At 36.5% G+C, this 14,856-nt stretch overlaps 1 protein-coding gene across 3 annotated transcripts in view; it reads left to right on the plus strand.

Annotated features, from left to right (window-relative positions):
* Positions 1-14,856, plus strand: part of WDR35 (WD repeat domain 35) — a 41,293-nt gene that overhangs the window by 24,386 nt on the left and 2,051 nt on the right. For all 3 annotated transcript variants that reach the window (XM_068937112.1, XM_068937111.1, XM_068937113.1), the window contains 12 exons: positions 240-349; positions 1,935-2,145; positions 2,728-2,808; positions 2,948-3,084; positions 5,873-6,076; positions 7,996-8,142; positions 9,408-9,540; positions 10,419-10,529; positions 11,709-11,873; positions 12,871-13,011; positions 13,549-13,705; positions 14,242-14,482. In XM_068937112.1, coding sequence (XP_068793213.1) covers positions 240-349; positions 1,935-2,145; positions 2,728-2,808; positions 2,948-3,084; positions 5,873-6,076; positions 7,996-8,142; positions 9,408-9,540; positions 10,419-10,529; positions 11,709-11,873; positions 12,871-13,011; positions 13,549-13,705; positions 14,242-14,482 — 1,838 coding nt within the window. The remainder of the gene's footprint in view (positions 1-239; positions 350-1,934; positions 2,146-2,727; positions 2,809-2,947; positions 3,085-5,872; positions 6,077-7,995; positions 8,143-9,407; positions 9,541-10,418; positions 10,530-11,708; positions 11,874-12,870; positions 13,012-13,548; positions 13,706-14,241; positions 14,483-14,856) is intronic.

The following is a 14,856-nucleotide window of genomic DNA, read 5'->3' on the forward strand; positions in this document are numbered from 1 at the left end:
ACTGTGTCTGGGCTATGGCTGTATGTTTTTACATCCCTGATTAAAGCAGATCTGCAAATCATAGCATCTTAAGAAACTGTCGTGCTTAAGTAGCAGAACTTCTAGTGTGATGCCGTTCCCTCTCTCCACTTCTGTTTTGTCCTTTGTTCAAAAAAGTGTTCAGCTTAGTACAGCGCATAAAGAAGAGCAGTTTCCTGGTAGGAAGACTGTCTCAATAAGTAAGCACTGCTTTTCTCTAGGGAAGAGAATCTGGCACTATTCAGAGATACAGCCTTCCTAGTGTTGGCATAGTTCAGAAGTATATCCTGAACTGTCGGGCGTATCAGCTGTCTTTGAACTGCAACTCCAGGTAAGTGACTGCTCTGCTTCTAGCACAGCAACCTGATTCTAAAAATAAACGACTACAATCAATGAGAATACTAATACTTGCATACTAATTTTACTATAATACAATTGATAGTTCATTTATATTAATTATTAATGTCTGCTTAACCACTTATTAATTATATTTGGGCTGTCATCAGATTGCTGTGAGACATCGTGTCAGAGGTTCGAGGAAAAGGTGCATTAAAGTATTTTTGCTTTATTGGATAAACCAAGCATAAGCTTTCTGTGACTGTGAACTGATGAAAAGTCTTATAACCCAAAACTCTTGTCTCTGGGGCTTCTTTCAATTTCTATGTACTTGGAATGCCTGGGTACTTTGTTTATCCCTTGTTAATTTTCCGCTAAGGCAAGCTGTAGCTGGTGGCAAAACTCCTAGCAAGACTGGTTTCCCTGAGCTTCAGCTGTGCCAATGCTGAAGTTGTTTTCTACTTGTAGTCAAACATTAACAGCCAGTTGTTTGCACGAGTGTGTGAGAGTCTTGGCAGAAAAGACAAAAAAAATAACCTGACAAAGGAGCGTTTGTAAGACAGTAATTTTAATAACTTCAAAATAACTTTATAATTTCAAGTAGATTTCCTAATGTATATGTAGAGGGCTCAGCTCTTAGGCATATATTTAAATTACGTTGCTTCGCTTAATAGACATCATGATCCAGTCAAAAGCGCATTTGTTTGGTTTTGAGCCCAAGCTGTTACCTTCCTAAATGATTTTGTGCTAGTGAAAAAGGCTCAGATTCACAAATGTTTTCAGGTAAAGTTCTAAATTGCTTTTGAAATTTTAAGGATTTAAGAGTATCAGAATACCTTTTAGTATTTATAAATGCTTTTAAAATGTCTTTGTAGTAAATTACTGACAGTGAATTCAGGTTACTATAATGATTCAGTTAGGACTATGTAACTGAGAAATTTCAGATTTAACCTATTTTTAATAAACCTGTAGAAATAATGTGTTTCATAGATTTTTTTTCAATGACTTAAAGTATAATGCAATTAATCTTTGAATACTTTATATTGTCTGGGAAAAATCAAAGAATATTCTTTGTAGAAAGAACATAAATTCTGTTTTGTAGATTCATATACTCAAGACCACTCCACTGTGGAGGGGAGTTTTTAGTTTAACAATCTACTTCATTGTCTCCTATTAAATAATGAAAAAATAATTGTATTTGATTCTTAATTTTAGGCTCTGTCAGGAGAGCAGTTTAGTCAGTGGCAGAAACAGCTTGTTCTTTAAAGCATTAAGTGAGTAAATTGCTATCTTCAGAATGCTGGATGAAAAATGGGCCCATTTCAGAACCTCACAGAGCCAGATGCTATAAGAGCAGCTGGAAAAACATGTATTTGAGAATATCTTTTTTCCATGTCTCTAGTCTCACTAGGCTGTACGAATGAATGATAATCACATGTGTCTCGCTGTATCCCCCAAATTTTACTAGTGTTAGAGAAAAATTTGGCCTGAGTATGCCGGTTCAGGGAATTACTTCAGAATTTCAGCTTTAAATGGTACTATTTACCTGTCCTACTTCTTCTTCCTTTGTTTTTCTGTAGTCGTGTTGCTATCATAGACCTTTCAGGTGTTTTGACTTTCTTTGACCTGGATACACGGGTAACAGACAGTACAGGACAGCAAGTGATAGGTGAGCAGCTGAAGCTGGAACGCAAAGATGTCTGGGATATGAAATGGGCCAAAGATAATCCAGATTTGTTTGCAATGATGGAGAAAACAAGAATGTATGTTTTCAGAAACTTGGATCCTGAGGTAAAAATGAGCAGAGGTATTTTATCCATTTTACAAATTCACTTGCAAATTCATGGATCTGTATTCAATTGTATTATTCTTGTGCTTACAGTTTATTTAAATAAATTTTTGGAAATCTCAAAATCTAGTCAGCTCTAATGTGGGAGTGTTTTTTAGGAACAAGTGAACTATAAAATGAACTATCAGTACTAGGAAAAAAAAAATTCTGTCTTATTTTTCTTATTAGTATAAGTTATTTTCAGGAGCATTGCTTTGTACACTTAGGCAAAAAAAGGGTTACAATTTTAGTGAAGTTATTTGTAAAATACAGTTCAGTTAAATCCAAATATTGACAGATGTTCCTTGATTTTTTTTTTTCCCCCCCTCTTAATGTAGTTTTAAGAAAGATGAGGATTTTATTGACAGTGCCATAAACACAGACATAATTAATGTTAATGATTTTAGTAGTTGTTTCCTGTTGGAAATATGATCAAATCCTAGTGTGGAGAAGAAGAAAGTCTGTTTATGTGTACTGAATGGATTTAATTAGCATTTAGTCAGACTGAAAATTGTTCATTCCCTTTTAACGTTATTTACTTCAAGGAGCCTATTCAAACTTCTGGATATATTTGCAACTTTGAAGATTTAGAAATCAAATCTGTTCTTTTGGATGAAATATTAAAGGTAAGTATAATTAAATTTATTTTATAGGAAAACTTAGTGTTTAGATATCTTCACTATCTACTTATATAACAGTAGATATCTTTAAGAGTGAAAATAAAGATGGTATAGAATAAAATGTTGTCTCTGTCTATTATGTTAGAATCCTGAACATCCTAACAAAGATTACATCATCAATTTTGAGATTCGGTCATTACGAGACAGTCGAGCACTGATTGAAGAAGTTGGGATTGAAGAATCTTCGCAGTTCATAGAAGATAATCCACATCCCAGACTTTGGTAAAAATCTCTTCATCCAGCAGCTTCCTTGGTTTAAATTTGTGTTCTCGCATAGTCTTTTCCTTCCTAGACAGAGCTAGCTATTCTTTAAATGTTTTTTTAAAAACATTTTTAAAAACAAAAAACAACAACAACAACAACAACAACAACAAAATAGAAGCAGCAGTATACCTTCTGCTCCTTCCCTCCTGTCCTGGTCTGGATCATCATCTAGATCTGCTGAGGGTAATCTTTTTTTTTTTTTTTTTTTTTTAAAAAGTGTTCAGCTACAATTTGAAGAGCTGCTGTTCTACATGAGACTATGTCAGCATATTGAGACTGAATCTCTTCCAAAAGGGTATTTCAGTGTTGATGTAAATTATGCACTTCATAGTCCCCTGCTAGCTTGCCTCCCCAGCAGTTCTGCAGTTAGTGTGTTTGGATGGTTTATAGCTGGTGGTGTTTTGGACTCTGAGACAAAGTGAAGTTTCCATTCCTGGGCATTTCAGAGTTCGTGTTTTGGGAGATGCTGAGCAGGTGTTCAAGACTGCTCAGCAGCCATCTTAGGAAGCTTGAGACCTATGTTTCCAGGCAGTGGTCCAGTGCTTCCAGGCTCCTAACTCTTGGCAGCACCCCAAAAAAGTGGGCTGATGTTAAAAATGAGGCTACGTGGTTTTACGAATGTTTTGGTACCTACAATACAAGGAACACTGAGTTGATTACAGTAATGGCTATAGGGTACAGGCTCAAGGCAGTGTTCTCTAAAGCAAATGAAAGAACTTGCAGAAAGAATGTAAGCTAATTTATTATTATTATTATTTTTTTTTTTTGTAAAGAGCCATCATGACACGAAACCTAAAGCCTAATAAGGGGGATATATTAGAATCTTAACAAGCTAAGAGCGGAGTTGATTAGCCTTGTAGGACAGGCCATAAAAGAGAAGTGAGAAGAGAAGGGTACATCAGTCGTGTTTTGATATGGCTATGAAGAAGCAAATAATCCCAGAAAAGGAGACTTAGGCTTGTTTAACCTAAACACTCTCTCAGTTATTAAAGTAAATCTGAAAATCTTGCACAGCAAACAGTGTAAGAGGTAGAAGAACAATTCTGGAAACAGGCATTCTGGAAATCTGTTCAGTGGCCCATGCCTTAGGGGCTGGAGGAGTAATCACGATAGTAATTGACTTAATGAAAAGTCAATATCCAAAACTGAAATCCTCATTGACAAGATACTTGTGGAAGGATGCCAATTGCCTTTATCCCTCTGGAGAGTGTTAGTGTATCTGTGCATTTCTATAGTAATTTTTGGCTCTATTTTAAAGAAGACTGATTTATTTCAGCATAGGAAATCTGGCTTTCACCACGGGGATTTGAGAATTCTGTGTTAATTCTGACAGTTCAGAGGGGAGTTTAGAATTGCTGAAAGACTGGCCAAGAGGACTTGCTTTAAAAGTTAATCCTATGAAAACATTCCTTGCCATCTGTTTGTGTGTTTTGTCTTTGTCTTTCAGAATTTACATTCTTAAATAGCGTTTGATAACTACATGTTGAAAGTTTCTGTAATAGTACTTGTAATCATACCGGTTTAAGTGTATAGGGTAAAGTTTTAAAGTTTTGTGAGTTCTTGTTTTAACTAAGGTCTCGAATTAGCTGAAGATTTTTGGCATTTTAGAGTTTGCATTTTCTACTAGTACCGTCCACTTATTTAAATAGAAAATGACTGTTAGTTTTGTGATAGTCTATGTCTCAGTAAAAGTTTTGTGTAGTAAAATCACAAAGTCTAGTGTTTACCTTACTGCAAGATTGCCATTGACTTAATTTTGGTTATACAAGAAACACGTGGTATGCTACATGTTTACACAGAACAGATGCGACCTAAATGCTGGATATACAGCAAATATGTTCTAGGTCAGAACAGGGCACTGCCCTTAGTGCTAGAGCACAATAAAAGGGAAGAAGTGTGTAGCAGATTTGTTACATTTGCCATATACTTTTTTTCTCTTGGTTTTATTGATGTCGGTGATGGGCACTGGAGTTGAAGTGATATTAATCTTGTCAAATTGATGCAGAAGTACTGAGTGTATACTGCACAAGCACGACTTACATCACTGAATACAGCGATAGTATGTTATTTGTTTTGTCAGCGCCCTAATTGCATTGACTTTGAGTAGGAATGTCAAATGGCCACTCTAAAGTTACTTAGCCGTATTTGTGCAGAAAACTCCAGAGCTCATTTAGCTACCTGGTAGACACAGGTTGGCTTGGAGGTAGAAATTCTCTGTTTATTTGCAGAACTCAATCACCTGGGCAGTAGCAGTACACGGTTTCTCAAACTGCCCTGCTTTCCCAGACTGCTCTGCTAACTGGGCAGGGAACATCCGGATGGATAAGAAGGATAATTTTATTCATGGCCAAGTTAGTTGGAGGCATTCAGTCTTAAAGTTATGATTGATGCATAGGCAGAAATATCTAAATGGAGCTGTGTTGAGATAACCCACACATTTCACAGGCCAGCTAGGATCTGTAATGCCATTCCTACCAATCCAATGTAGAGTTGAACAGCTGAGCAAAAGAGTATTAGCAATCATTTGAACATCTTCCCTTTAGCAAGTACGGGATATCACAGAATATCACAGAAAACAGTTGTGACAATCATGCAACTGAATTAAGATTAGTTAATAATGCCATTCGCTATTGAAATAGCGCTGACTCGAATATTTTCTTTACATAATGACTAATATAAGTGGATTCTCATTTAATTTCTTTTTAAAGCTGCTTTTCTATCTGTTACACTTACGCTTTTCGCACAGGCGTCTCCTGGCTGAAGCTGCTCTTCAGAAATTGGATCTGCAGACTGCTGAGCAAGCTTTTGTGCGCTGCAAAGATTATCAAGGTATAAAATTTGTGAAGCGTCTAGGCAACCTGCAGAGCGAGTCAATGAAGCAAGCAGAAGTGGCAGCCTATTTTGGCAGATTTGAAGAAGCTGAACGAATGTATTTGGATATGGACAGAAGGTAATTGCATGTAGTCATCTCAGCTCATTTGCTCGGAAGCAAATAAGGAAAAAATGCTTGAAAAATATAAATGCTTGACCTACTAAAAGAATGGATGTTTTGGCACTGAAGAATCTTACCAGTTTCTAGATCAGATGAAACACAGAATAGGATTAGGTGAAGAGAATTTTGTTATATCAGTGGATAACCAGTCCTATATGTAAATTAGCATGTCTGCAAACATGTCTGCGTGCCCCAGCTGCTCTAGGTAGTACTACATTTTGTAGATGTTTTCAGCAAATATCTACGAAATAGTTCAATTGGGATTCCAAAAATGCAGACAAACAATTTTAAACTAATGTTTAATTTATGTACTGTTGGTCTTAGTTATTTGCCATATATATACGTATATTTGCCATATACATATCCTTCCCAATTACATATACAAACAACAAAGTTCTTAATTAACTGTAATCTCTGGAGAGACAGAAAGGAGCCTGGATGCAATTGTGGACAATTTGATGGAAATTTTTGCTCAGGAATAAAAACAAACAAAGAGAAATGACAACACTACTGAAAATATAAATTAATGGCAAGTAGTTAGCTCTCCCTATTTCTACTGCTTACTGAAAAAGAATGACCAGCAGTTGAACAATGTAGCCTGTAGGTGGTGGTCAAACATGGAGAAGCCTCAATCATTTCTGCACATGTGAAATTTGTAAGCCTTCATTAGTGGAATCATGAAAGAAAAAAAATTAGGAAATGCTGGAGAAAAGAATGTTTTCTTTTAAGCTGTAAATATGAAGACCCTCCCTCTTCCCCAGTGAGGGGTGGGGGGAGGGAGTAGGTGGGGAGAAACGCATATTAGAACCTGTAATTGACTGTGTAGAAGACATTATTCTATTAACCCATGGAAATATGCTATTTTGGAGAGCTGAACTGCCTCACAAACACTTCAGTTGCACTGCAACACTGGTGACATATTCCCTTCCACACGACTGAAGAGAAAACTGACCGTTATAAGGTTGTAGAAGACAAAGACTGACTTTTTCTGGGCAGGTTTTTCAACAGCAGAGCACCTTACTCCCCAGCTGCAAAGAATAAGAATTCTAGGTAGACCTGGCATGTCTTCTCATCGCTAGAAAATCTGCATAAGGACCATCCATAAATTAGGCTAAAATAAATTTAATTTTTGAAATATAATTTTAAATACATTCTGCATACATATTCTTATTTAGCTGTATGTAATCACTTGCTATTGCATTCCTTAACTCGTGCATAAGTTTAGGGTGTTTTTAAATAAGGTGTATACATCTCTCGCATTTCTTTTCTATTCACCTGCCAAATTATTGCATTTTCACATACAGAATTCCCATGTTATACGGGGGAAAAAATGTGTCAGACAGAGTCACAGTGGTTCATACACGTGTGTGAATAATAAAAGGGGAGGATTGATTCTTTCTCCTACATCCTGAGTTATCTTGAATCTGAAAGAAAAGTCCCTGAAATGCATTTTATTATGTATCATCCTTATTCAGTATTATTCCTTGCCCCTTAGCCTTTCCCAACACTTGCTTTCTGCTTTGAACCTTTTGCAGCTGCTGCCACCTATTGTACTTGCTGATAGTGAAAGATAAAGAGCCGTATACAGAAAAAGAAGAAACATGAAGCAACAGCTGCCCATGTGCCTCGCCAGCTTCTCATTTAATGTGCTTCACATACGAGTATAGCTAATGGGGAAATGCATATGTATGGCATATATGACCTTTGAGCTCTCTAGGTATTTATTTTCACAGAATGGTGTTTAAAATGTACAAGATATCGGGGATCATTGTGATAACTGTGATACAAGAATATTTTCATGTTTATAACCTGTATCTTTTCCTCAAGATTTTTGCTAGCTATTTTGTTGTTTCTCTGATATTTTCTGTTTATATTAGAGATCTTGCCCTTGGACTACGCATAAAACTGGGAGACTGGTTTCGTGTATTGCAACTATTGAAAACAGGCTCAGGTGATTCTGATGATGCCCTTCTTGAACAAGCACACAATGCTATCGGAGATTATTTTGCAGACCGTCAGAAATGGTACGTTCTGCAGAGGAAATGGTAAGAAGGAAAATACAAAGGAAAGGATAAAAGTGATTAAATGACTTGTGTTTTGAAATGAGACAGACATCAGGAAAGCCAGGATGCAACAGGTGGGATGACTTTGGAATGACCAGGTTTAGCACTTTTACAGTTAATAAGCTTCACGTGGCATTTTTTCATCACTGCCTGTACCTTTGAACAGAGCTGTTGATCAACTATTTAAAGAACGAAGGAAATGGAAATCTCAGTTTTGCTGGAAGCCTGGTTACCTAAAGGTTGGGGAGCAGAGGAAAAAAAAGTGTATAAAAAGAGGTAAAAATTAGGCTGGATATATTTAAAAAAAAAAAAATACAAAAAATTATAGTTAAATTAAAAAGCAGGAGAGAAGTATTAAACATCAACAAATTTCAAAAGTAACCACAAACTTTCTAGTATTTTTAAAAACATAAGTATATGAAAAGGTCCAAAGGTCTATCTGACCTGAGATGTGTTTCCAGCAGTAGCCAAAACTGGATGCCCAAAGAAGAGTTTAAGAATAGTGTACACATGTCATTGTACGATTCTCCAGAACACGTTTTGCAGTCAAGGACTTAATGAGCCAGAAGTGGTGTCTTGGTAGTTAATAACTTTCACTGAATTTTTCTTTCATGTACTTTGTTGCCTTTTAAACCCGTGTAAACTTGCAGCATGCAGAACGTTCTGCCTCCTGCAGTTCCGCAGCTTCACTACATATTGCAGTTGCCCACACTATATTATCACAAAGAACTTGGGTCCTAGAGTAGTTTAAAACTTCTCACAGGTTCTGAAGCTTAATTTTTTTACATGCTTTAGGCAACTTCAGAGGTTGATTTTTGGAGACCTTGGTGCTTGTGTTTCTCATTGCCTTCAGTTGGAGTGGAGATCAGGTCACGTATCTTTAGAGTATGGAGGCACTCAAGTAAAGCCCTTTTCTGAAAGTTTAGTTACAAGTTTGATCTGTGCAGAAGTAGGAACACAATTTGAGATTCCCTGACTTCCTAACCTTATGCTAGTCAGAGAAACCACCTTGCTGCTGCTTCAATATCATGACCTTTGAACACTACAACTTTTAGTGCATTTTATAAAAACAATGGAAATCCTAGCTACAAAAGCTCTCTCGAGCAAAGTTACCTATTAAAAATAATGTCATTTCTCTTTTACAGATGCAAAAGGCTTACTCGTTTATAGTTTATGTTTGTGTATCAGATGGCACTATATTTACATGTATTTATTTTTCGTCTTAGGATAAATGCTGTACAATATTATGTACAAGGACGGAACCAGGAACGTTTAGCTGAATGTTACTACATGCTAGAGGATTACCAAGGACTGGAGAATCTAGCTAACTCACTTCCAGAGAATAATAAATTGCTCCCTGTAAGCAAAAAGCACCTTCATTTTTCATTGTCTCATGCTGAAATACTTATTTACAGAATCCCATCTGGGGAAGGATAAGAAAAAAGGAGAAAGAATGCAGTATGAGACTTGCTTCTTAACGCAAAATGGTGTTACTTAGGTATATTAGGGTCCAGTGTTACTCCTGTTTTCTTACGCCATCATTCTTCCTTTCCTTCATTGGCCAGGTTCCCCAGATAGATCTGATTTGTCACGCTTCACTGCTACTTTATTTATTTATTTATACCTTCATTTTGTGGCCTACTCTACACTAGGTTCTTTTTCTCCAAAACGGTCTTGGTTGCTTTCACTAGTTCAACTTCTTGGATGTTAGTTGTAGTGGGAACGTTAATGGAAAATGAAATATTTTGGAGATATTTCCAATGCTGAAAGGAGACAAAGTTGGTGGTATCGCCTGAAGTGATCTACTGCATAATAACTAATTTAAAACTAGATAATAATGACTTATTACTCCAAAATGCTTGGAAAAAGCAAAATATAGTAATTTATTGTCATTTTCTGTTGTTTGCACAAAGCAAGCTGTAGCACATAAAATATGCACTAAATAGTAAGGGCAGTCCTTCTAATGTGATTTGATTTGAAAGAAAATTTTCTAACTTGCATTGTTTTTTAATTCAGAAGCAGCATAGGTTCCATAAATTAGAATGTGAAAATATTGTAGTTCTAAAAATCTGCAACAGCATGTGTTGTCTTCCCAGGATCTGTTAAGCAAACAAAGAACCTTCCACCTGCAGCTTTTTGAGATTAAATTAAACAAGAGGATAACGGTAATGTAGTTGCTAACACAATGTACCAAAAATCCAGAAATGAATTTAACACGGTGCTGATTCTTTTTGCAGGATATAGCTTATATGTTTGTAAGAGTGGGGATGTGTGAACAAGCTGTGTCTGCATTTCTGAAATGTAATCGACCAAAGGATGCGGTAGATACCTGTGTACATCTCAACCAGGTAAGATGACAATAAGTAATCTGCTGTACCCTTTCCATACCAATTTAACAGAGACTTTTTATGGTGGTGCCCCATTACATACAAGTCCTTGTTAATTTTTATCTGGTGATTCTTTACGATTTCTGAAAAATTCATATTTCAGAGCTTAAACCAATCAGGTGAAATTAGGGCTAGACCACTGGAGAGTCAGTTATATGCATCTACAGCAGCACTACTTGCTTTGGTACCCACTGCTGCGTGTGGTAAGCATGCTCAGCAAACAGATGTACGTGGACTTGTGGCCTCTGTAGGGGCAGTCTGTAGTTAGCTTCAGGTCAGCAGAAGCCAGTGCCGTGTCCTGAAGGAACGGAAGATTGAAGAGCTTCTGGCTGCTCATTTTCAGCATTTTCCCTCCTTCCTTCTACAGATGCAAATATATTTGTGGCTGAATTGTGATGCAGCTGGAAGAAAAAACTGATCTAGCTGGAAAAATAATCTGTATGTTTACAGCTAGAACTGTTCCCCTTTGCAGGTGACTTAACATTTACCTGCAAAAATGTTTGTGTCAATACAAATAAGAGAGAAACTGGGGCGGGGGGGACAGAGGAGCTTGATGTAGTGAACTGACAGCTGGCTTATGCTCACTTTAGGTGGACAGTTTCCTAATCTGTGGGTCTCAAGCGCTAGTGGGCATGATATTTGAGCAAGTTTCTCAGTGCTGCCAAACCTGTTGTGATTTGGGGCAAACCCAGTAGCCAAGCTGTTGAAGATCAGGAAACTTTACAGATAAAAATGTGAGGTGTAGATGGATGAATTAAGTTTTATTGTTTATGCCTTGAACTTACGGGCTGAAGTCCTCTTTTAGACATGCTATTGGGTTTCAGTAAGATCAGAAGCACTGAAATCTGTATGTCGAAGTGGGAGCAATGAAGTGATCTTGCAAAGCTTTTACCCAATAAGAAACTGCTTTGTGTGCCGTTTTAGACCAAGGTCCACTTGTTGCACAAACCTGCCGTATCATATGATTGGCAATGATGTTAGTATTTGTATTCTCTTGCTTCTACTTTAATTTCATAGTAGCTGGGTTCTAAAATGAAGAAGTACTGCACATAAATGTTGCAGTTGATCCACGGGTAGCTTGTCCTGAGAATGTGTTTGGGTAATTGTATGGTTGATCTTTGTGTCTGCTTTTATTTCTAGTGGAATAAAGCTGTGGAGCTGGCTAAAAATCACAATATGAAAGAGATTGGATCCTTGTTAGCTAGATACGCAACTCATTTGCTGGAAAAGAATAAAATCCTTGATGCAATAGAACTTTATCGTAAAGCCAATTATTTTTTTGATGCTGCTAAGCTCATGTTCAAGGTATTGCAGGTTTAATTTCTATTTCAAATAATAATGGCTAGTCCAAAAACAGAGTTATTTCCATGTTATTTTTATTTCCTTGAGGCTATTTTGGTGTTAATAATATCCGGGCAATAAGCAGATGCCATTACACAGGCTACTGGAAAGATGAATCCAACTCCTAAGTTTAGGTACCTCTGTCTGAAGTAGTTATCTTGCATGCCCTCTGTAGCCAGTGGGGAGAGAGAAATACTTTTAGGACACGAATCATCTCATTTATGTTGAGACTTTATCTGCAGAATAGATGAATTGCACCTCAGAAAAGGTCCTGTTGCCCTCCATTGCCTGGTGAAGGAATGCAGAAGACTAGCTTGTTTAAAAGCCAACAACATAGACCTTGCAAAGATAAAGGAGATGAAACCTATGCACCCTATATATAACGACTGTGTCGTTAAGTAGAAGCTCATGTCACAGTTAAATTTTGGGTATTCCTACCTTTAATTAGAAACTACTGCTGTGCACTTTTAAGATAAAGATTTTTGCCTAGATTTGGTATTGGCTGCAGAGATTTCTGTACATAAAAAAAAATGATATAATGATACTGTATATATTTGATGTAAAAATGACATGTGTGTTACTCTCAAAAGCCATTCTTCTCATGTAGGAAATCCACTAGGCTTTACTGAAACCTGTATCTTTCTCAAGCTTGACTGTTTAAAAATCAGCTACTTAATTTTACTTTAATGTAATTCCATCGATTTACGTAAGGCTACAGTGATTTTTCTTTCCCAAGAGTCTGACTCTGTATACTTACTGGTTAGTAAAATAAATACAGAATAATGTATTCCTCACCCTAGATGTCTTCTAGACGTGTTCTGTTCACAATCTAAGTTCTGACATTCAGATGTGGAATTGGTTTTTAGCACCGGTTTGTACTGTCATGCAATTGTCCAAGAAAATGAAGTGACTTTTCTAATTTTTCTTTTTAAATCTATAATCGCTTTTTTTTCCCCTTAAGATTGCAGATGAAGAGGCAAAGAAAAGAGCAAAGCCATTGCGAGTTAAAAAGCTGTATGTATTATCAGCTTTACTTATAGAACAGTGCCATGAACAAATGCAAAATGCACAAAGGGGAAAAGTTAAAGGAAAAAGTTCAGAGGTAGTGTCTTGATTTCTGAATTTTTATAAAACATTGGCATGTGTTACTTAGAATAAACAAACATATCTTCATGTGAGGTTATTAGGTTTTTTTTTTAAATAATGCCTTTTCTTTTTAAGAGCAGGGCTTTTATTTCTTTCCTTAAAACAAGTCCTTCGTGGCAGCATGCCACTTAAAGTATTATTTTAAAATATTTCAGTTGTACTTTATTAATACATAGATATCCTTCAACCTAAGTTTAATGTGGTGTTCTTAATGTTTTCACTATTACAGCAGAAAGGATACTAAGGAACTCAAACTTTTACTTGTGAGACTCTAACTTTTTAAAAAAGACTCTTAACTTTTTTAAATTAAATTTAAGAATTAATATTTATGCTAAAAAGACATTCTGTGATTGGATTAAGCTGTGTCGGCTATAATTTAGCAGGGAAACTGGTTGAGAATATGGGGGAAGCAAATGGAAGACCATGGAAGATCTGCATTTCCTGCTGTTTTTGTTTCATATCAAAATTACTTGTGATACTGCTTTGCTTTCAGGCGGCTTCAGCTTTGGCTGGTTTGCTAGAAGAAGATGTTCTTTCTTCAGCTAATCGCTTTGCAGACAATGCTTGGCGAGGAGCTGAGGCTTATCATTTTTTTATACTTGCACAAAGGCAGCTCTACAAAGGTTCTGTAGATGCAGCACTGAAGACAGGTAGGATTTCATTTTTAAACCTGTAAAGAAACTATTCTAATTTTACAAACCTGCAAAACACATAACTTTATTTATAGTTGGCTTATTTTTCTATGGAAGTCTAACCTGTCAAATACTCTCTGGTCAAACGGGAGGGTCTTTTTAGATGTTCTGTTGACTGTTTCACCTTGGACTTCCCTGTAGAGGTTCATTTAAAAAAAAAAAAAAAAAATCGCTAGAAATCAGGAAGGCAAATGGTGCCCTTTATTTTCTCCCAGTAATAAAGGCCCATTTCAAGTACTTTTAATGCATAAAAAATGTGGCTCAGCAAGGCTCTTCCAGTTCACATTCAAATGAACTTTTTTTTTAAATGTTGAACTATGTGTACTTAGTTTCATTGCATAGTTTTTTAATTGACATGACTTTGTTTTGTCTAATGAAATTATTCATAAGACTAATACTATCCTCTAGTAATAATGGTTTCATATGGAAGCTTGCATTTCTCAGAAGGCATGCCATGACTTCTGTGGATTTTTTTTTTTTTTTTTTCCCCTTAGCTCTTCATTTGCGAGATTATGAGGACATTATCCCTGCGGTTGAAATCTATTCCCTTTTGGCTCTCTGTGCATGTGCACACAGAGCATTTGATATTTGTTCAAAAGCCTTTGTTAAACTGGAGTCCCTGGAAACTCTCAGTCCAGAACAGAGGCAACAGTATGAAGATCTTGCTCTAGAGATATTCACAAAACATTGTCCTAAGTATAACAAAAAATCTGATCTGGATGATGTTCTTGAGAGGTGGGTTATATTTATATGATACTGTAATAATGTGCAAATTTTTCTGCTGGCGTCTGTATATGGGCTTTTAGCAATGCAAACAGAAGAAAATGAGGTTTGTGTGTCACCAAGTTTAATTAGGTGTTTTGCTGCTTGTACTGAATATTGGGCTAGAGTAATGCAGGTGCTAGTCTTTCTGAGAAGGTACCCATTCACTTACAGTAATTGGGGAAATAGCTTGACCTTTAAGGAAGACGGCATACATACACAATTGCTTCTTAATTTGAAATACAGGTGGATAGAGCGCAGGAGTTTTAGGACCTTTGATAAGGTGTCATATGCTATTAGAGTAACGTTAGGTCATGTTGCCACATGAACATCACACCACAATGGAG

This window comes from Struthio camelus, chromosome 3, assembly GCF_040807025.1.
Source record: "Struthio camelus isolate bStrCam1 chromosome 3, bStrCam1.hap1, whole genome shotgun sequence".
Lineage (NCBI taxonomy): Eukaryota > Metazoa > Chordata > Aves > Struthioniformes > Struthionidae > Struthio > Struthio camelus.